General features: G+C 34.5%; 3 protein-coding genes across 3 annotated transcripts; all 3 read right to left on the bottom strand.

Annotated features, from left to right (window-relative positions):
* Window positions 1-872: 872 nt before the first annotated feature.
* Window positions 873-13,773, bottom strand: LOC132291185 (glycosyltransferase-like At2g41451). The gene is made up of 11 exons (XM_059790257.1): window positions 13,411-13,773; window positions 10,765-10,914; window positions 10,594-10,646; window positions 7,846-7,954; window positions 7,612-7,746; window positions 7,423-7,467; window positions 6,867-7,054; window positions 4,490-4,631; window positions 2,503-2,549; window positions 1,642-1,729; window positions 873-1,466 (listed from the first exon to the last, which is right to left on the bottom strand). Exons 1-11 carry the CDS (start codon window positions 13,771-13,773, stop codon window positions 1,194-1,196), a joined length of 1,593 nt encoding a protein of 530 aa, XP_059646240.1. The 3' UTR covers window positions 873-1,193.
* A 2,137-nt stretch (window positions 13,774-15,910) lies between these two features.
* Window positions 15,911-16,834, bottom strand: LOC132288816 (probable F-box protein At5g04010). The gene has a single exon (XM_059789888.1). It carries the CDS (start codon window positions 16,832-16,834, stop codon window positions 15,911-15,913), a length of 924 nt encoding a protein of 307 aa, XP_059645871.1.
* A 2,610-nt stretch (window positions 16,835-19,444) lies between these two features.
* LOC132291169 (protein EARLY RESPONSIVE TO DEHYDRATION 15-like) lies at window positions 19,445-22,699 on the bottom strand. The gene is made up of 3 exons (XM_059790256.1): window positions 22,563-22,699; window positions 20,316-20,723; window positions 19,445-19,845 (listed from the first exon to the last, which is right to left on the bottom strand). Exons 2-3 carry the CDS (start codon window positions 20,671-20,673, stop codon window positions 19,673-19,675), a joined length of 531 nt encoding a protein of 176 aa, XP_059646239.1. The 5' UTR covers window positions 20,674-20,723; window positions 22,563-22,699; the 3' UTR covers window positions 19,445-19,672.
* Window positions 22,700-23,068: the final 369 nt, after the last annotated feature.

Genomic DNA, 23,068 nt, shown 5'->3' with positions numbered 1-23,068 from the left:
TGACTTTTTAGTTAATGAATCTCGTGTGGTCAAATGTAATGGGCGGTTATTCATTTATTCAAAATCTTTATTAGATAGTATCGCATACTTATTCATTTATATCATTCTTTTCGGTAAATTCAACAGCCATAAGACGATGAAACAAAGAGAGAAGTATCAGATTCTCTCCCACCCGAACTCGCAACGCCCTTGTTGCGGTCGAATCATCTTACCTACCTGGGATGACTCATCCGGACGTCTTCTGGACCGAACGCTTGGCGTGAAAGAGGATCAAGGAGTAAGTCTAGATCTGATACCAATTGTAAGATAATACTGTAAACCCACTTATTTATACTCATATCATTTCCCATCCGACGACCGACGGGGACAAGTCTCCCTTGCAACACCAAACCACTGTGAAATAAGAAACCAGTAGGCTTTTCAGTTTCTTTTCAGTTTTGCATGCTTGCTTTGGTGATCTATATTATTATAGGCTCTTAGTTTGGCTATTTAATTATATTCATTTTAGAAAACAATAATAAAAATAATAGTAAGGGATACTATACAATTGTGATTGTTATAAATATGTGTGTTGCATAAGCATTGTTGTATGAGCAAAATGAGAGCCAACTATTAATCATTTAATCTCAATAAGAACTTGACTTCAACTATGGAAGCTCCATTCATCTCAGATTTCATTTAATGATGACCAAAACCTGCTTAAATAATATGTATATCATAGTAATTCTTTAAAAAGAAGGAAATTGCAATGTTCTTTTATAAAGAATGCATAAAATAAATGGCCATCTAGCAATTTTCAAGAATTAGTCATTTCTGTATTTCCATGAAGAATCAAATTTATCTTGTTGCGCTTTTTGCTTCATTATGCAACGAATAAAATAAGGCCAAAAATACTTATATATCAGAAATACTTTGCAAGCATCTATGAGATCTTAAAGAAAATATGAATCTGCAATCAGAATCCTGTTCTTCATCTCTCAATCAAAAACCTACAATCTGAGCCTGAAATGTACACCAGCGCTTGGTTAAAGATCGGGAACATCCCCGTGAAATTCAACACCAAAGAACCCCATCACCTTTCTGTGTGTGTGTGTGTGTTCCTTTTTGTATACTTTAGATCTTCAGAGCAAAGACCACTTTCAAGCAAGAAGATAGCAAGCCATAAAGATGAGTTATTCTATATAAAAATTGTACTATATATCAATGACATTATCAGCCATGCCAGGAGGAGATAATGGCGGAACTGCATGAGAATCAGTTTCTGTAGTCTCCAAAATCTTCCTTGCAGTTGCTTCATATACCCTACTTTTTCCAATCTTTCTTGAAACAACTTCCCCAGATTCGATGGCTCTAGAGGTGTTACCACTCTTGGTGGATGATAAATGGTTATCCTTTGAACGAGTTGTCTGTGCCGAAGCAATTACAGAACTGAAAACACCAGATTCCCTCAATCCTTGTATAATTATCTTCATCACAAAAGAAAGGGGAAAAAAAAAAAAAGAATTAGCAACTTTTTTTTTTTTTCTTTGTTTGGATCTTGAAAGCATGCGCACAACTAGAAATTATGGTACATACAACTCAAACATAAAACTATAATTAGTGAAGAACATTTTCTTCAAGACATTCGTGTAATTAACTCACCATGGGAGCATAAATGCGAGTCAAGATGCCTCTCTTTAGAAGTTTCACAATCAGTTTTTTGTCAGTCCACACGACATGTTCACGGTACCTAAAGCAAGTAAAGAGAAGAATGAGCAAGTGGAGATCTATGGCATCCAAAATCAAAGGTTTTCTATTGTTTCTTGAAAATGACTAGAAAGCCCAACACAGTCATCTGATCTTTGACAAGGAAATGTGATAGTTCATAAAGAGGAACTTATTGGCATTGTTACAAGTGGGTTATCATATTCCATTACTTAAAAGTACTGTAGCAACTAGATTCTATATTAGAAAAATAACAAAGCAACATGCATAATGTATTTGCGCATGTCGCCAAGCATCATATTTGATATCTAGGAACACGAAAATACCATTTAGACATCCCTAGAAATGAAATACTTCCTTAAATAAAAAATAGTGCTTTTTGTATTTCCTTAAATTGGACATATCAGGTTCTCTTCCAACTGAAGAATCTTTTTTAGGATTTCACAACTGACATAAGTTTTTCACTATTTGTTTAGGGCGAGGACCAGGCCAGAATTAGAATTGTGCTTACCAATGCTATAGACTTAATCATTCATTCTGATTTTAATCAAATCCAGTGTGAAGTCTGAGTGCACCTCTAAGTAGTTCTTGGATCACAAGTACAAGAGAACATTAATTATAAACCATCAAACCATGCAAAAATGATTTACTAGAAATCAAAATTATATAAGGAGGCATCCTGCAAGCACAAGAGCTTCAGGAATCAGATCTTTATTGTTGATTTCATGTTTTCTAAGCCTGAAATGAAAAAGCACGCTACAAAAATCAATACTGGAGCTTCTTCAGTATAATTATTACCAGTAAAGCATTTCCTCCTCTGTCACAGTTGAAGCAATTATGAATGCCTGCAGCAAATTACAGTGAGAAGTAAGAAAGAAAAATAATTAGTATACTAATCAGTGATCATTACTCTTTCTACATAGTAGCTATTTACCCCTCTTTGTATAATCTATCCATCCATATGAAACTAACAACCATTAAAGGAAAGGCTTGACATAAGGAGAGAGATTTGGGGGGAAAGAAAACGCTTCACAGGTGTTGAAGGAAAAAAAAAAAAAAATTAGTGATCATTACTCTTTCTACATAGTAGCTATTTACCCCTGTTTGTATAATCTATCCATCCATATGAAACTAACAACCATTAAAGGAAAGGCTTGACATAGGGAGAGAGATTTGGGGGGAAAGAAAACGCTTCACAGGTGTTGAAGGGGAAAAAAAAAACAGAATTTAGAGTTGGGCCAGCGCCACTTTAATTAAAAATTCCAATTCAAGGAACGCTTCAAAAGTTGCAAATCAAACTACTAGTTGTAGCACCAAGGGCTGTAGCCTAGTAGTATTTCACCACCTTCCAAGGTAGAAAGTCGAGGGTTCAAGTCCCATAGTGGCAAAGTGGGTGTATGAGTTTCTTGTCTAATAATATATATACACACACACACACACTCTACTAGTTCTCAATGCTCCTCCACTGCAACCAGACTATATTAAGAATAAGGTTCTGGAGAGGGGCTTCTGTAATCCAGGAGGATAAATTGGGACCTGCCGTTACCTGCTAAAACATTCTCTACCACAACTCTTTCTATATAGACATTGCCACCCAACAAAAAATAAAGTCTCTACAAGTTGCCCTTAAATGACTAACCAGTTATAAGTGCACAATGTCATTCATAGCGTGTCTTTCATTATTGTTGAAAAGCAGCCATTTTTATACAAATCTTAGGAAATAAAATACTTTATATCTATGCATAATCAGACATTAATTATGCATATCTATGTATTGAAGGGAACTGAATAGAACAGCAACATAAAGTTAAGAACAACGCTACTTACACTTTGATATAAGATGAGCCAAGATTACCAATAATACATGGGGTAAATGGGAGAAGAAAATTGTTAACAACACTACCTAGAATATCTTAGTCTTCACCCCTTTCCCTACCGTTGCATCACATTATCAATCTTCCGAATCAACTCCATTTAACTAAAAGAGTACACAAATACTAGTAATATTTATAAACTAATGGCAGTCTCCAACTCCCACAAGCAATGTGTCTCCAGAATTAAAAACATTGAAACTTTAATATCAAGAATATTCTAGACCGACTTAAGGCAAGGGCGGATCTAGGGGTGGGCTTGAGCCCACCCCAAAAAAAAAATATCTATTAATAAAGGCAATTTTAGCCCAGCCCAAAAAAAAAATTATTACTAGTATTAGCCCACCCAAATATTAAGTCCACCCAAACAAGCCCAAGTCAGCTAAATTTATGTTTAATATTAGCCCACCCCATTAACAATTCCTGGATCCGACCTTTCTTAAGGCCACAATTAAGGGACAGAATATGACCCATCTACTAACAAAACAAAAACCCATGAGCTTTACTATATTCTAGACCCACACAATATGAAATTTCTGAACATTGACTTACAAACAAACATTATCAAAACTAATTCAGCGACAGCAACCAACGGGCCAGTGGCCTAGTGGTATCAAGCTCTTACTTTCCAAAAGGAGGTCAGGGGTTCAAGTCTCAGTGGAGGCATGTGCGTGTGAGTACCAACTATGAAAAATAAAAAATAAAAAAATATTCAGTGACAGCACAAAGAGAACATAATGAATTCTATTAAAAAAAATTAACAATCAGATTGAAAGTAAAAACGCAAACTGAAATACAAATAGGAGTAAGAAAAAAAAAAAAAGAAAAAAGAAAAAAAAAGGAATGTAAATTTTCAAGGCTTCCAAGTGAGCAAAAAAAAAAGGCAAATAAAAATTAAATGCAATAGAACTCACTGCTCTGTCAAAATCCAACATGAAGCATCTTTTAACATCCTCCTCTGTAGGCTTGCAGCCACACCGATCACGTCTTGAAGTCAAATCTGAAAATTTGGGGTACGTGTAATGCAGAACAGCCGCTTCATCCAACTTGATTTCACTATAAAGATCACACAAAACAGTACTTATAATATTCATGTAGCAAAAGAAATTATGCGCTTACGTTGAACTAATAAAAATTACATAGTTGAGTTGTCTATCTCAGCACTATTAAGTTATTAAAAGAATATCAAGATTTTCTGTATTGTGTGGTATGTCCTTCACTTCCCCAAAGGGGACGTTGACCGCTCAAGCCCCAGTAGGGCATGTGCTTCTGAGTATATTTAACCATAGTAAAAAGAAGGAAAAAAAAGTGCTTTTGCCACAGTGCTAACACTAAAACCAAAAGGCAGATAAAATGATCCGAAAGATTTATGAGTAGTAAAAGATTATCAGTATCTATTTATATGAAAAAATACATGAGATGGCCAAGATTCCAATGAGATATCATACACTAGGTGCATAAATACGAGGTATATATGTACATGCATGATGCATATACTGCTATTCTGGGCAAAAGTCTGTTCCATGTAGGTTGTCCTGACCCAAGTCCAGACCATTTTGACCCCCCTGCAATGTGTATATACTGGCTTCCCTGAATCAGAAGTGTATGGATCCCATCTTAATTGTTAAAGCGAAAAGAGTGTCACCCTAAAATCAGCAACTCAGATGGGAATAATAATACTAGAGATTAACCACTATTGATTCAAAGCAAATTTGTTTTCTTGACTTCCTCTATATTTGCAACTAGGCTCATACAAAGGCTAGAACCTATATATTTCTAAAATATAGGAATATTCACACAAGGTAAAATAAAATGCCAGAGATTCAATTAATTGTTCACATTGTGAGATAAGTCATCACTTTCCAATCAAATTAATATCTAACTTACTATCTAATATTGTTAAGGGAAATTTACAATGACTTCCCCTGATAATAGGCTAAACTACAACCTCCTCTGTTTTCAAATATAACACCTGTCAGTGATGGTTTTGTATCACTAACATTCCCTGTCAGAATGGACACTAGCTAAGTTGGACAGATTTTGATGATGTCATAGGTAGTAAAAAATGAAAATCCAATTTTACCCTTAGGATGACTCGAAAGACATAATTAGCCACATCTAGTAAGGTTAAATGATAATAATGTCCCCATTGGCACAATCCAAGCGGACAAAATTGCCATTGACTCAATCTATACAACCCTCTCTCATGGCCACAGACAACGATCCCTACTGTGCAGACAACAGCTCCGATTACACTCTCACATCTCCAAATCACTCCCCTTCAAGCACAACCTCAAACCCGACTCCCTCATTTGTTCCACCCTCAAAACCTCAGTTGATGAATCCTGTTGTACAGTTAGATTACATTGTATACTAGGGTTTTCAGTATTCTGTAGCCACCTTCACCTACCCCTTATTACCATATATAGCATTACCATGTATAGGTTTTACTTGTTCTCCACTCACCTACTCCTGTAGCTTCTCCTATATAAACACCATTGTATTATTGTATTACTCACTCAATAATATATACGTTTTCATATATTCTCTCTCTTTTTCTCTTTCAACAAATCCTAATCCACATCCTCCTTCACAACACTAACCTTCACCAACCTCTCCCTCTCCTTCTCTATCCCCTCTCGCTCCTCCGGGAACAATCTCTATGTCCCGAGCTAGACAACATCGTCCTCAAAGACAAGACCTCCCTCCACAAATATGTCACGTCTGCAAAACCACCATCACCACCCGCATTCTCCAGCTCATCCACCAACTATGCATCAAGATCATCCATGTCACCAAGGGTGACCTCTTCTACGCCAACGTCAAGCTATTCCAAGACCATATGAATATATGGAAATTCAAACCATTTGGTACAATGTCATAGTAGGTATTAATTTAAAGGGCTTATATCCTGTTTTGATAATGTTCGTTATTAGAATGGAGGATAACCTTGTCTTTGTACAAGACAATTTTTTATAATTACATAACACATAAATTAAGTTTATTAACATGGGTAACAAGGTCATTTCACACTAGTTAACAATGTTACTCTGACATCACTGACAAGGGAGGTCGGTGTTATTTTTTTAAACTAACGGAGGTCGTTGTCATTTAGCCTATCATCAAGGGAGGTCAATGTAATGTTTCTATTCTTAACCATGTCCTTTTTTTTTTTTTTTGGCTTTCTAAATCTACCAAAGATATGGTAGGTAACCTTTTAGAATATATAGATGCATTTATATTAAATACTCGGGCACATGTAATTGATGTTACATGTTAAAAATACCATACGTTGGAGACTTCATGTAGTTCTGCCATCTATGTGCACCATTAGAACGAAGATGATCTTGAACGCGAGCAGCTGCTTTCCCATTCCCATAAGTCAAAAAATAGTTTGGATTACCACGGGTTGCTTCTTTATAATAGCCAAAGTATGTCTCCTTTGGAAGATGGTCATAGTTCCTCTTGAACATTGAAACCTACAGTAACATAAAATTCATCACTTAGTGTTCAGCAGAGCATTTGAAAATATGTTTCAATTTGGAAAGACAATAAAATATATGAAAGGTTTTTTTCTTTTATAAAAAAGCCATGCACTGGGCCATATAACATGACATTTGATAAGATTTTGAAGCAAAACTAGCATTTTTGACGTTTCATGTTACCAAACGCAATGACATTACTCAGATTAGGTCTAGTAGCTGGGAAAACAGCCCCATATTTTTTAAACAAATCCTAAGTTCCAGAGTAGATGCACTTTGGTTAATTGACTTACAAACTGTATATCCTGTGTCTGTTGCAAGAAAGCATAGCTAAAAGCATGAAAAAGAAGGAAACGGTATCTTACCTCAGTGAAAGGTTCCTTTATGTTATCACGCTCAACACTACTCTCCTGTAAAGAAGAAATGCCATAATAATTTTAGTACAACTCACCAAATGATATTGGTGATGATCAATATCTTGCATTGCCAGTCACATAACAGCAATTGTATTCAATAGACAAAATTAATTACTTAAAACAAGCCAAAGCACTCACGTAATTTGGAAAGACAACGATATCAATATTTTTAGGCACATCTGACAGCACCTGCCTGACAGAATACTCAGAAGCGCCGGCTGGATGTATTAGCTCATCAGTGTCAAGATGGAGGATCCAATCCATGCCAGCTTCCTAGAATTAAAAAGACAAGGTGAAGATCCTTATCAAGACATATTTATGAACAAAAAAGAACATCATCGAAAAGCAATCAATGGAAACATATGATCATACCCTCGCCATGGCAATACCCATTTCCATATTGAGGGATTGCTTGACAAATAACTCATTGTTGCACGGTTTGTAGAAGAAGTTCGCTAACCAAGTCTCATTCCAGATCCGGCTAAAGACCCCAGGCATCAAAGATCAACAACATAAACAACCCATAATTTAACGAGTTTAAAATGCAAGCATATATAATAAAAGTGTTAAAAGTTCGTGACAAAAAGCAAGAAGCCATTTACTTATTCATAAACGTTCCACAAGCTAAGTGAACTTTTGAGAAAGCAAGGATAACCAACACAAGGAAGGAGTGGACACAGGATCTCAATAAAGATTCATGAACTTAATACTTCTAGATCTAATGAATACTAGCACAGCAATGTGATCCAGTTATCCTGGCTGATTATCTTCTCATTGTGGTCTACTTCTTTGCTATCTTAGAGCTAGTATATTTCTAATTTAACTCTGAAGTTAGAATCTTGCCTTTAAAGACTGAGATTTTGATTTTAGAGAACTTCGACTTTGAACCCCTAATATACATTGCTAATAAATAAATCTCTAATATCTTTAGAAATTAATTAGAAAATAAAGGTGAATTACTCTGACCTCCCCTTAGGTTAGCCATATTAACCCTCAAACTGAATTTCGAAGGAAAAAAATTGAGTCAATCTCTCCCGAGGTTTGATCAAATTACAGTCAACCCCACTCTGTCAAAAGAACCGTTTTATTAAAATAAATAATTAATTATATACCAAAAATGCCCTTCATTGCCTCTCTCTGTTGCCATTGTGAATTGACCAACTTCTTTATACCTACTAATCATTGTCATTGTGAAATGACTAACTTAACCCTATGCTTTGTAACAATAAAAAGCTCAATAACTTATTCCATTATTATATATATTCATATAATTTGTTCCATTAATTTATTCCATGAAAATAATGAAACAGTAATATACATGTATATATTGTATATAACAATCACATCAACCACCAACACCATCATTGCCCACCACCTCTCTTTGCCACCATCCCCTCTCTCCTCTCTCTGTTGTCTCTCTCCTCCACCACCACCTCCTCCCACTGCCACCAACTCCTTGTTCTCTATTTTTCTGTTCACCTCCTCCCACCGCCGCCACCTCTGGCTTTCCTATCTCTCTCTACATATATGTATATGTAGTTCTCTCTTAAGACACATAGATTAGAGAATACAAAAGGAAAGAGTTGTGTCCATTACTAAATGAAATAGATAAGAAGAATGTAGAATGAGAATGTTGAGAGAGAAACCCATCCTCCATCCTCTATGTAGAATACCACCGTCACCAACCATTAGGCGATGGATACAGAGGAAAAAGAAATTGATCGATCTAGGTGAATATAATATATATCTATACATATACTTGTATATAACAATTGTGTGGGTATTATTTATGGATTGTTGGGCAGGGTGTTCTATTGTAAATGGAAGTGAAAAAATAAAAATGCAAAACATTTGAAGGAAGAAAATGAAACCATGTTTTATGAATCCAAAATCGGCCATTAGAGTGGTCCCTGCACTCTCTAACCACCACCAAACACCATGAACCTAGTTGATAATTATGGAGAAATTCAGGCTCTAGAGGAAAAAAGGTGATGGGTGGAGGTGGAAGGTGGTGGCCAGCAGTGATGACAATGTTGGTGGAATGAGGTGTTGTTAGAATATTTTATGGCTCAATTTCTGATATGCTCACCCATGACATCATTCCTTGCATCATTAATGTTTGGGCTCCAAGTATTGTGATCATCAAGCAATCCCATGGCGTGGTCACCAAGTCCAGTTTCTTTTCGTGGTCACCAAGTTCAAGAAACAGTGTGAACTTTTGGCAATAAATAGCATGGCCTTCTCATGGTTTTGGTATCCAAATCATCAATTGTGAGTTTGTAAATATTAGTTATAGAGTGAGAGATTATGGGTGTAATTGGGTTTTGGGTGTGAGCCACTTTGCCTTGTATCTTTTTTATTTCCATAGTGAAATATTGTTCTGTCTTCTCCCCGTGGATGTAGGTATAGCCGAACCACGTAAATCCTTGTCTCGTTTGTGTGTGTGCCATTTTAATTTCTTGTCGTTAATTTTCTCTTTGTTCTCAAAACTCCTATTCGATCCTTTTTTCATAACAGGTGTGAAAAAGGCAAAAATTTACTTATCAAAAAATAATAATAATAAGGCAAAAAATTGATATAAGGTCAAAAATGTAACTTCAGAAGGATGATAAGGCAATTTTAGAATGAAAAAAAATTATAATAAGCAAACAAAAAGGTAAAAAGGGCAATTTACACTACTTGCTATACGACTTTGTCTGACTAAATCTGACGGGGAGTGTTAGAATTATTTTCTTAAAAGTTCAATCCGAGGGTTATTATAGCAAACCTCAGATGGAGTTAACTGACCCAAAAATAAAATACCAAACCTCTACAGAAATAGAAAACTATCTCCACCTTCGCTTTCAAGAATCTGTACGGATCTCTTTGCAAAGCTATCTGTAAAGTCTCAGTGTGGGAAACTTCAACTTAGCTTCAGAATTAGCAATGACCTATAGGTTTGCTATACGGGAATGGCCATGAGAGATACTGGTTGCTAAGGATCAATGGTGAAAACACTAGATCAAGGGGGTTAAAGATGGCCTAGTAGTTTGCAAAAAATAATTAACTAAAACAAAATAGATACTTGGCTTCAAAGTTTAGCATGTAATGCATAACAGTCCACTGGCAAGGAGGACAAACCTTTTAGCTTGTTGCTCCTCAAGTTCTTTTGTTCTGTATATAACTTTTACTCCCTGACAAAGAAATGTACAAGATGATAGAATTGTGTACTATCCTAACCAAGTAAGTGTCCAACTGAAATAACCAAAGACTGAGTACAGATTTGTAGAAAAACCAAGGATATAGACTTACTGGAATGGATTCTAGGACGTTAGCTACATTGGGTGATGCAGCTTTTCCTTCCACAAACATAAAAAAGGTCGTAACACCGATAACTTTATGATAAAAGATCCATGGTAGAGCCTGCTCTAGGCCAGCAGAAGTGCTTGTAGTAATACATATCTGGCATGCATCAAAACGTGAAAGAGATGAGCAATAAATTTCTTGAATGATGGTATCATACACAGTTAACCCATTGGTAAAAGAGCCAAAACTAAACATCAACAATATATCTATATACACGAACTTATAACTGCTGATGTGCAAAGGAAACAGCAAAATTAATATAAACCACTAAACCCCAAAAAGGGATAACACCAGCAATAAATCACACTCAAAGCAGCCAAAAAGTTGGAAGGCAAATTTATGTGGAATAATATTAAGGGGATGGTTTTTCAGTGGCAATCAACAACAGAATACTAGTCTTGTAAACAGCTATTAGACATTCTTTATGGAACAGAATGTTGGCAGCGAAGAAACGCCATCATAAAATGTATGTCTGCTAAAACAAGAAAGGATAGAATTAGAACAGACACATTAGGGAGATGATTGAAGCAATACCAATTGGAGATAAAATGATAGAAAATCGATTAAGACGGTTTGATTATGTACAAACAAGACCATTAAGTGCACCAGCTACAAAAATTAACATGGGTAGAATTAATAAGGGAAAAATATAATAACATGTGGATTGACTGAGACTATGAAGAAAATCGAGAAGTATGATTTATGTAACCGACCCCAAGTAGTTTAGGAAAAGGTTTTGTTGAGTTGAGTTGAGTTGTCAAATTATCAATCCATATTGGCATTTCAATAACCAAAGATTTCTTTTTCCCTAAAATAAAAACTTAGGTAGCTTTGACATTTCAAATGAAATATTGAGAAAATATCATAAACTCACTTTCAACAAGGCCTTATTGACCATTTGAGTTTAAGAGAAACTAATGATAAAAAGATACACATATTACTTTAAGAGTGCTTTATTCATATTATACCTAATACAATTGGAACATTTTTATGTGATCATGCCGCTTTCTCTTGAAAGGGATAGTTTCCATGACGAAATTCATAAGAGAATCAAGAAAAGGAAGCATGAAGAATGCAGAAATATTTAAATGGTTAAATCTCAATGTGGAATCAATTGGTTCCTCTCAAATTTTTTGTTTTGGTTTTTGACCTTGTGCTGAGTTATACTATAAGTTTTCTTTTATTTTTTTTATTTTTAAGGATCAACAATATTTATAATTTATATATATATATATATATATATTTGTTGTGTGTGAGGTGGGGGGTTCTATATGTTCTTTAGTTGGATTATATGGATTCCACAAGTGAAAATCCAAGTTTTACAATTGGAGCAGGAGATGTCCAACTCAAGGGTGCTTAATAGGCCAGACAGGCTGGCGGTTTTGGGAAACCAAGCTTGAGTCTGCTGGGCTTGGACTGTTCGACAGGCTTGGCCCGAAGGCATTTTAAGAAACTCAAGCCCAGCCCTTGGGCTTTAGGATAGCAGGCTAAATTGGTTTGTTTTGTGTTACACACATTGAGAAAGAAGCCTTTGAAAAGGAGTGTTCTAAGGCTATAAATAGAGAAGTGAACCCTGTGTGGGATTGTAAAATATCAAAGTAATGGATAGTTCTAGATATTTTGTGAGCATTTTCTTATTATATTACCTTGGGTGTGGGAGTGAGATGGAGGTAGCTAAACAGTGAGTTTTACTTGTTTGGTAGGGTTACTCATTACTCATAAGACTCATAACTGACTTGTTTCTTCTTTTTTTAACGGGCTGGGCAGGTGGATGGGCCTGGGTGGTGCGCTGGCAGGCCGGGCCAAGGGCTGAACCCTATACCCAGGCCCTCGCCATCCTCCTATATGGCTGGGCCAGACTAGCCCACCACGGGCTTGGTTTGGGCTCAGGCCAGCCCGCAGGCCCTGGTCATTTTTGCACCCTTGTGTCCAAGCGTGTACTCTTTCACCCAAAAGCCTTTGAAGCTCTATGATTATGATGAGATTGAATCCTAATCCTGGCTAAGGGCCCCTAAAAGTGATTCATAAGATTTCTGTTTACCGCTTTTAGTATTTGATCCTCTGCAAATCAATTTAAATCACACGATTGCCATAGTTTCAATGATTCTTCAATATGTAAATACATTAAAGTAATAACAACACAGTCTTTAGAAAGTGTGACGCTAGAAACCCTCTAACAAACTACATAACAAACTCTATTAACAGTAGCGCAAAAATTGAAGTACCACAAATGTGAACCTCAACAACTAACAAATCTTTCAATGGAATGCACCAAAGACAAAACTTCAAATTATGATACTTCCAATGGAATGCACCAAACCAAAGACAAAACTTTGGCTGAAGCACCCAACAAAGTTGAGTATCCAATAAAATAAAAATACTAAAACACCAGAGAGGAAACTACAAGAAATCGATTAAATACGTAGTAACAAACATAAAATTAAAATAAAATAAAATAAAAATTTTGAGTTCTTTAAATGAAATAATGTAGTAATAAAGAATCAAGAATACATGTTGAGTCATCTCTTTAAAATAAGCGTGTGTGTTAATATAATCAATGGAATTCAAAAACCAGCCAAAATTAGAACTGACCTTAGGCCTCTGATCAGACGGATAACTAAATTTCCAATCCCTGAAATACGGAAAGGAAGGCAAATTACTGCGACCAAGAACATCAACACAATCCGAAGAAGACGAGGAGGAGGAGGAGGAGAATGAGGAGGAACGGACGGGTCCAGAAATCCCCAATCTCATGAAATCTCGGTGGTCGGGAGACCAACGAGACGTGGGTTCATCGACACCGCCTCGCCATTGGAGGACGTAGGCGAAGGCGGCGAGGGTTAGAGGGAGGACTGTGAGTAACAAAAGGAGTCTGGAAATGAAGGTCTGTGAAGAAGACGAAGAAGAGAAGGAAGAAGAATAAGTGGGTCTCAGAGATGAATAGAGACCCGCCATCGAAGAAAATCTGAAATTTGATTCATGTAATCTACACGTATATGTGAATGTGTATATATATAGAGAGAGAGAGAGAGTAGTAGAGGAGAGTTTGAAACTGAAGTCGGGGAATATATGGCAGAGCCGTTTTCTCGTTGGCGTTGTTATTGCCGTCTTCAAAGTTATTGTTATTGTTTTTATCTTTCCTTTAGCAAGTTCTTGTTTTTATATTATTGTTTTTGCTGACTTGGCACACCAAAACAAGTTCCAATTATCCGCTTACATACTCCAACCTTCTCTTTTAGTTGTCTATTTTTCTCTTTTTATATGTACCAAATTAGTTGTCCTCTTTAAAAAGTCAAATATCTTTTCATTATATTATTTCAAACTTTGTAACTATATTTAAATTAAGAAGGACAATTTGATTATTTTAAAAAGGGACCATGCATTAATTACATGTCCTTTTAAAAACTCTAATTTCTAAACATGAACTTCTATTTAGAGACGGAGGGACTATCACATGAGCGTCATTTCAGAACACCTTAAGACAAACTTTTTTTTTTTTTCTTTTTCTTTAATATATATATATATTTTTTATATTTTGAAGAATTCATAGTTCTATCAATTAAACTCAATTTTGAACCAAATTAATTCCATTCAAATTTAACTTCATCCGGGCACCAACCACACATGGCCTAATTTAATCATAATTTAAAGACTGAACTCATATATAAATAATAAATATGTAGATGGATAGCTGAATTATGAATTTGTGATCAATTTTAAAGACAATACTTAGGTGGTGAAGAGTGAGGGTTAGATAACTTAAAACTAGTAGACACATCTAATTTAATTACAAAAAATAATAATAACAATAATTAAAAATAAATAACAATATTTAGAATGTATTTGCATTAAAGACCTATCCATATCAAGAATAGAATACATTCTATATTCTATTCATATTAAGAATACAATAAATTCTCATAAGTAAAGACTAAAGATGTATATTAAATAGGGATAAGTGCAAAAATAAAAAACTCTCAAAATATATTTTGGATAGTATTTTTATCCCTATTTGAAAAAGTGTGTAAAAACACCCTTAATCTTTTTACATTGTGTAAAAAATACCCCACAATAAAAAATCTGACATAAATTAGTGTTGTAATACCCATTTGACAAAAATTAGTTTTGTAATACCCGTTTTACCTTTTTACTCTTCTGAAAATATCCAATGGGGTATATATATGCTAATAATCTCATAAATTTATTTTTTTTTTGAAATTTTTTTCTCCATGTATCTCTAATTATTATTATTATTATTTTTTTTTGTTTCTTACCAATACTGTTAAAATATATATATATATATATTCTCAATATCACAGTGCACCGATTTTCAAAGTTTGGAGCATATTTGTTTTCTTTAGATGGCACTTTATTTTCTTTTTTTATTTTTTATTTTTATCTTTACTTTTCTTTTATAATTTTATTTTCTATTTTTATCTTTACTTGTCCATTGTCCGCGTTCTCTAATAGGGTCATTTTCGGTTATTTTATTTATTTTTATATATTTTATAAAATGGTCCGTAGGGGTAATTTAGTCAACTTAGAGTTTAAATTTGTCAGAGGGATCTATTTGTATCAAATTAAAACTTTAAGGGTATTTTTTGCAAGTGAGAGGCGTCCTCCAATAGTGTCATTTTCGGTTTAAATTTGTGAGAAAACCTATTTGAACCAAATTAAAACTTTAGAGGTGTTTTTTGTACAATGTGATATGCCCTGTAAGCATACTTTAAATATATCTTCTGCACTTGATCTTATTAATAATACAATAAATATTTACAAGTAAGGATGTTTATTAATGTATTAAATACTCACAAGTAAGGATGTATTAAGTGAGGATATATGTTCTTAAATAAATATGAATGTGAGGACGTAAATACAACTAAATGTACACAATTAAAAACTGAGTCATTAACCATTAGCAAAATAAAGAAACAAAATCCACCTACATTACCCTTTACAGGGCTAACAAAACCTAACCCAAATTTTTTTATGGTGCACTAAATTAGAATGGAAATTCAATTTTAATTTTGGTACCAAACTTGCATAACGATATCTATTTTACCAAGGACTTGTGATATCTCTCTTGAATAAATTAATTAGTTGTGTAAGTTTCTTGCACAAGATAAAATAAAAATAAAATAAAAGGGAGAGGGCATATAAACACGAGGGACAAATTAAAATTACAGTATTTAAAACAAAATAAAGTTACTACACTACTTGGTTTCCACACTGTTATATACGGTAAGCAAAAAAGAAAATGTTGCAAGTATCTAAGAACATCATCCATGCTTGCATATCTCCAACCCATGACACTCAAAGCACCCACACTCAACTTCTCTATCACCATCTTTTCATGACCCCAATTACTACTTCTTAACCCTAATTTAATTTCTGCCTTAAACTCAGTATGTGTGGTCACACCAGAAAAACATGACGGAACGTCCACCAAGAACCACCCTTCCGTCCCCTTAAAGCATCCCTTCCCCTTACACACGTCCATCACCGTAAATACTCCTTTAAATCCTCCCAAAACCACATTCCATGTGAACTTCAGGTCATCCTCTAACGCATCAAACACCACCATATGATCATCATCATCATCCTCAAGCTCAATATAAAACCTAAACAATCCGTACGGAACGATATCGAGTTCGCCACCGGGCTTGACAATGGTGACAACTCGAGAAGTGCCGAGGTGGACTATGTCGATGGTGAATATGATGTCGGCGAGGGAAAGGCGGGGCTTTAGAGGCTCCCGGAGCCTGCGTTTGACGGATTCGTAGCCGATAGCGTAGAGGCGGCGGTAGGGCACGGCGGGGTCTACTGCTCGGAGGTTGGAGATGGAGGGGAAATGGGTGGTGCATATTTGTTTCCAAAGGTATTCTGAAGACATGGTAATGGACCACGACTTGCAAACACATGAAGCCATGGCTAGGGTTTTTGGGTCAAGGTGGTCAGCAACAAGAAATACTACTTCCCATGAAAGTGGGCAATTAGATGGCCTCCGACGAGACATTCTAACTACCAATTTACTTGAGATGGTTTAATTGTACAGACGGTAGTTGCTGCTTTATATATATATAGATATATATATATATATATATAATATAAATGGTGTTAGACAGGTGTTGTAATTTTATGCTGCGTTTGCTTAATTATGAGATGCCACGCATCGTACAAATATGAACACACTTGTGCAATAATACAACATGCAGCTTCATAATAGATGCCAACAATTTATAGACCAAACTCACTCTCTTACAAATTCCAACTCTAATTAGCTATGTAGAATTATAATAGGAATAGACACTACTACCACCGCCCTTTGTTGATAATTATTATATTATAAATTCATACTATTATAATTAATTTAATTAAAGTTTAATCTCAAAATTCCTTTCTAGATTTTACCACAATTATTTTTACTACATAAAAATCAATAAAATATTATTATTTATTTTTATTGAAACAATTTAAAAAGAAAATTATTCTTTTTGAAAATAGAGTATTTTGAAAATGAAAAATTCAATAGCCCCTAAATCACTTTCTCTTACCTTCTTTCTTTTTGCCCCTAAATCATCCAATTTCCTTTTCTCAACTGTCTCATACTATCAAACTGACCGAAAAAACAAAAATCTTTGTAACATATCAAACATCTAAAAGTCAAAGTGCTCCATGTAATATTTTATGGGCTCATGAACTTAATTGTTTCCCATGAAGTTTCAAATTCTCTACAACAATGCATTCGTACACACTAACCAAAAATTCTAAATAGATTTTAGGAGTATTTTTACACCACAGTATGTGGTTCACAATGTCAATTGACACTTACATAACTGATCCTCGCCTATTTATATATATATATATACACAACCTAATCTCACTATATCGCAAAAATAATCTTAATTTGGGAGTCATATAATGTAAATTATAGATTCACAAGATATTACCGTTAGACCCGTACTATTGGTTAGACCCGTAAACGAGTCGGATTCGAACCGGATCAGTATTGATCCGATCTGAATTCGAAAAGGCTATGCTCTCGATCCGATCCAATAATTGGACAGATATTTTATGAATCAATCCATATCTGATTTTATTAATAAACAGATATCGGATCCGATCCGATAAGGGAGTGTGTGTACAATTTTTTAGTTTTTTGAAAAAAATGTCAAAAGAGAAGAAAAATAATTAAAAAGATTAAAAAAATATATGAAAAAGAAAATTAAATATTTTATTTTTTGTTAAAAAATATAATTTGGGAATAAGAAAAAATAAAGAGAAGAGAAAATAATGAAATATTTTGAAAATATATAAATATTATATATTATAAAATTAGATTATATATGTTTAATATATTACATAATATTATTGCGGATCGGATTATTATGGAATCGGATCGACCATAATTCATATCCGATTTGTTTAGCTAACGGATTATTAAATTCGGATAGTTAGATTTATTAGTTTTTAAGCAAGTAAGTAACTCAACAAGAAAAGAAATTTCCTTACTTGTCCAATTTCTAATGAATCAATATAACTATTTGTAATTTTCAATCCATATCTGGATTACCGAATCGAATTCAGATCAAAATTCAATTATTGACCGGTCTAATTACGACACTATTAATCAATCAAATATGTGTGTGTGTGTGTGTATATCACAACATTGTTATCTCTACTAGCTTTTTTTGTTTCTTTCTTAATTTATTCTAGGGTTTCTCTCCTCCTCCTATTTTATCTCTTAATTTATTAGGATAGTTAGATTTATTAGTTTTTAAGCAAGTAACTCAACAAGAAATTTCCTTGCCTGTCCAATTTCTAATGAATCAATATAACTATTTGTAATTTTCAATCCATATCCGGAATATCGAATTGAATTTAGATCAATATTCAATCTATTGACCGGTCTAATTACGGCACTAATATATATATCAATCACAGCATTGTTATCTCTACTAGCTTTTTTTGTTTCTTTCTTAATTTATTCTAGGGTTTCTCTCCTCCTCCTATTTTATCTCTAAAAAATTTAATTTTAAATTACACTTGTCTGCCACTATATAAAGGATATAAGTGAAATGTTGAGTTATTTAGAACTAAAATGGAAAAAATATTTCAAAAGTATAACTTATTGTTAATATTATGTAATATTATAGGATTTATTTGGTTTTTATAGAGAAAATTAAGATTTAATAGTAATATTTTTATTAAATAAAATTATATCTTAATTGTATAAATAAATTTTCATTTTTTGTAACCAAATATTTCATTTGGATCACATTCCCAAACATACGCAATTCTAAAGAAATTGCAAAATTTTACGGGATAAAAAATATACATATAACAGGCACAGTAATGCCTAAATCTAATTTTTCTCAATGATGCTTCATGTGCCCAGTTTGTCTATATTTTAAATAGAGTCTCCTGCTATCCAGAGTACTTAAGTAGATAATTGTTTTGGGTTATAGATCCCAAATACAGAGTAACCATGTTTTTTTGTTGGTAACGTTTTTACCACATACGAAAGAGTCCTTTTTCTAGTACATGCTTTTTGGTTTGTGGAACCATATTCGTATCATCTATTAATAAAATTGGTCATCTGATTGATACTTGACCACAACATAGATAAGAAGAAAGGAAGTTCTCTCTTGACCACTAAAAAGAAAATTCGTTAATTATGTTTTTTAACATTTTTCAGAAGTTCTTTCTGGCTAAACTGAAGCAGAAGAAATCAGAATTTGAACAAGGCTATATACAAGACTTGCAACCTTGCTCTCTATACATACGTTACAGGAAACAAAGACTCGGTTGATAAACTGAAACTGAACTAGTGAGCGCACTTGCAAGCTGACATTCAGCGGGGCTGCTGGATGCGCCGCGGGCTGCATTTTGGGCTCATGCACTTGGCTGCCTTCTCCCAGTGCTTTGCCGGTGCAACCAGAGACCTGGGAACTCTTTCCTTCCCAGATTTTGACAAGCTCAAAGTCTTCATCAGTCCCTCGGCATCAATGTTCAAACCTGTTACCCCTGAGAAAAAACACAGTTAAGTAAATTGTAACACTCCACATCAATTTCCACAATATTAAGGACACTAATTCTCCATTGCCGACATGCAAAAACCAGCTATCATTGTCATAGTAATACATACTGGGAGACCATTACATTAGCTACAGAAATCAGTTTCTCGCATCTGAGAGTCAATATCCTAAACAAGGTACTTCTTTCCTTTGGCTCTCAAACACAAGGTATATATTATGGTAGTAATCAATTCACTCTTAGAAATTTGTTTCAGAATTCACTCATGAGACCCTTTTATGGCACCAACTTCAGCAAGTGCAATAAAATCCAATTAAATCAATTGATAAGTAGGACAAAGATTGCAAATGCTAATCATAATTGCTAAGAAATACAAAAAGGTATGGTCATATTGTAATCTGATTCTGCAACAATTTGATCTGACATTCTAGAGAGACAGAGAGGGGATGAGTTTACCATACCATTTTCAGGCATTCCTTTTACAGCAGAGAAAGATAATTTGTTTGCTTCTCCAGCTTCTAAAGGTTGGATGAATTCTTCAAACTGAGCATCCATACTTGAGAAATCATCATCAACACCAAAATCAATTGTATCTGGCAGCAGGTCAGCAACATTGCTGCCATCAAAATCATCATCACCGTTGCCATAAAAACCATCCTCTCCCTGATTCTGGCAGAGCCAGTAATCATGGAACCATGTTGAGGTGGTAACCAGTTCCCACCATTCCGGTGAGAAATCCTCCACCTGCCGAACAGCAGCGGGAATAAAAAGAGGGGCGTTAGGATTCAGTGTAGATTTTCGTCCAGAAACTAATGCCATTCCACCTTCTTCTAATCACGTTCAATCCACTCCCTTTTGGTCCAAAAAACCTGAATAGCATTCAAAGAGAAATAAATAAAACACATATTTCAGCTAAGTTTGAGAATTATGTGAATCTAAAAAACTTTCAGCATCCCACCCGACTCAACATCAAAGAGAAATAAATAACACTCTGTATATATCTGTATATATCAAAAGGCCCTTTCGGATGGACTTAAGTCTAAGAGATCTAAAATTCATCATAGCTAGACCTGTCAATGGAGCGGATCCGGATCCGGATCCGGATCCGATTAGTTGGATATGGATTGAACAAAAATCCAATAACCCGGTTACGATCCGAATCCGATAATCCGTTAACTTAACAAATCGGATAGGGATTATGCTGATCCGATCCGATCCGATTGAAATTATATATATAAATAATTATATATATATATATAATTATTTATCAATAATTTTACACACATATATCAATACTCCTATTAGAATTGTATTAAAATTGTACTAGAGGCAACCCAAAAATCCAAAATAATAACAATGTTATATAAAAATATTGTGGTGTTCCCATCCATATGCTAATAAATATACATACTAATAAAATCATACTCTTTATAATTATATATATTAGTAAATATTAATTTAATCCGATTTCGAATCTGATTCGATCCGGATCCGAGTCCGAGCTAAATAGGATTTGGATTGGGACATTCAGTCCGAGAATCCGAGAATCCATTAGTGATCCGAATCCGATAATCCGTTTGCTTAACAAATAGGATATGGATTTGATCGATCTGATCCGAATCCGATCCATTGACAGGTCTAATCATAGCAAAGAAAACCAGAGAAGCATTTCATTGGCAGCCTCCATATATAAACCAAGATAAGTCTATTTTAATTAAGTTGTTGTTTATTACAGTTTGCAACTTCTATTATAATCAATATGTGATTGAATTTATTATATTTTGTTAAACCAAGGGAGACAACATGGGGTGAGGAGGCTACATGGGACTGTGAACAAGAATTCCGTTCCAGGTATCTGTTTGCCATATAGATATATTTAAATTACGGGGAGAAAATTTCTTTTAAGGTGGGGAGGAGTAGAGACCCAAAGGAAATTTTCAAAATTGTAAAAGGACCATCCCTTTCCCTAAAAATAAAAAGCAAATTTCAACCAATTTAGTCAACCCCTAGACATCAAATACTTTTTCCACAAAACAAAGTTAAATGATAAAAGAGAACCACGGATCAGATATGAAGGATAACCTCCAGATTGATCAGGACACACTGGTCAATATAAAACATATTAAAGGACGAATTCAACCCTCTTAACTCATGCCCAAAGACCAAGAAGAAGAAAATTCCAAGATCTACACATAACTCGTCATGAACACCAAAAATTGCTCTAAAATTCAATTTGTGCACAGATCAAGCTTAAGATCATAAAATTAAAAACCTTGCATCAGAAAGATCGCTCAGAAACAGAACAGTTGACTAACCAGATGAGTAAAAAGTAAAACAAAATTAATCCCATACAACTAAGTTCATCTAAACAAAACAAATCGATAATCTTCCCTCGCAAAACCATCGAGATTTAAATAGTAATACATAAATTCAAGTATTTTTTCAAAAAAAAAAAAAAGAAGTTCAAAAATGTAAACCATAATTAGTTCATCAGAAACTACTATCATCACCATCATGACCATATCTCAGACAGTTACTAAAACAAAATCAATAGAGCATAACAATTCACTATTTACTGCACAGGTTCTCAAAACCCTAAAACCAGTCCATACAATCAAAACATGTTCAAAAAACATCAGATCAGTGAATCAAAAACACGAACAAAATCAGAAATGGTTACGATCAAATCTGTTGGAAATTGAACTTACAATACTCTGAAATGAAGAACAAAATATCCAATCGTCGAACCAAAACTTTCTTTCCGAACCAATCAGCAAGAGCAACGTATGATTAGCGTGTGGGAAATCAGTATTTATAGGCCGGATGGTCCGAGCCTTAAAGCTTCGGAGTTGAGGTTCGGAAACACCGACTTATGCCATTGGTTGTCCTATGACGGGCAATAGCCGGTCGTCAACGGGCTTTAACTGGTCAGCAGCCGGTCGTGGGTAGGCGCGTACAGCGTGTTGAATTTAACCGGTGGGGCCACAGAGGTTTTCACAACGATCAACGGATTGGAAAATTTTGATTTCATAGACGGCAAAGATTTCAACGTGTTCATAGTGTTGTTTGGGTGCGGGATACGCGTATTTCACAAGGAAGGTCGGTGAAATGAAACTATATATATATATTTTTAAAAAAAGAATGAGTGTTTCTTTTCTTATTATATGTTAATGTTATTGTTTACTAAAATCCTCTAACTTAATATTCCTTTTAA

This window comes from Cornus florida, unplaced genomic scaffold, assembly GCF_030987335.1.
Source record: "Cornus florida cultivar Cherokee Brave unplaced genomic scaffold, ASM3098733v1 CherokeeBrave_3.0.0_Hap2_Chr02, whole genome shotgun sequence".
Taxonomy (NCBI): Eukaryota; Viridiplantae; Streptophyta; class Magnoliopsida; order Cornales; family Cornaceae; genus Cornus; species Cornus florida.
The sequence above is the reverse complement of the archived record's forward strand: the minus strand, read 5'-3'. Positions and strand labels throughout refer to the sequence as shown.

What these genes read in the sequence shown, in the direction of transcription:
- LOC132288816 (XM_059789888.1), bottom strand. Translation starts at nt 16,834, where the DNA reads ATGTCTCGTCGGAGGCCATCTAATTGCCCACTTTCATGGGAAGTAGTA.
- LOC132291169 (XM_059790256.1), bottom strand. Translation starts at nt 20,673, where the DNA reads ATGGCATTAGTTTCTGGACGAAAATCTACACTGAATCCTAACGCCCCT. An exon ending in AAAAGGAATGCCTGAAAATG is followed by an intron (nt 19,846 to 20,315) that starts GTATGGTAAACT and finishes GTTTTTTCTCAG; the next exon opens with GGGTAACAGGTTTGAACATT.
- LOC132291185 (XM_059790257.1), bottom strand. Translation starts at nt 13,773, where the DNA reads ATGGCGGGTCTCTATTCATCTCTGAGACCCACTTATTCTTCTTCCTTC. An exon ending in AACTACATGAAGTCTCCAAC is followed by an intron (nt 4,632 to 6,866) that starts GTATGGTATTTT and finishes TGATCTTTATAG; the next exon opens with TGAAATCAAGTTGGATGAAG. An exon ending in CTCGCATTTATGCTCCCATG is followed by an intron (nt 1,467 to 1,641) that starts GTGAGTTAATTA and finishes TTTGTGATGAAG; the next exon opens with ATAATTATACAAGGATTGAG.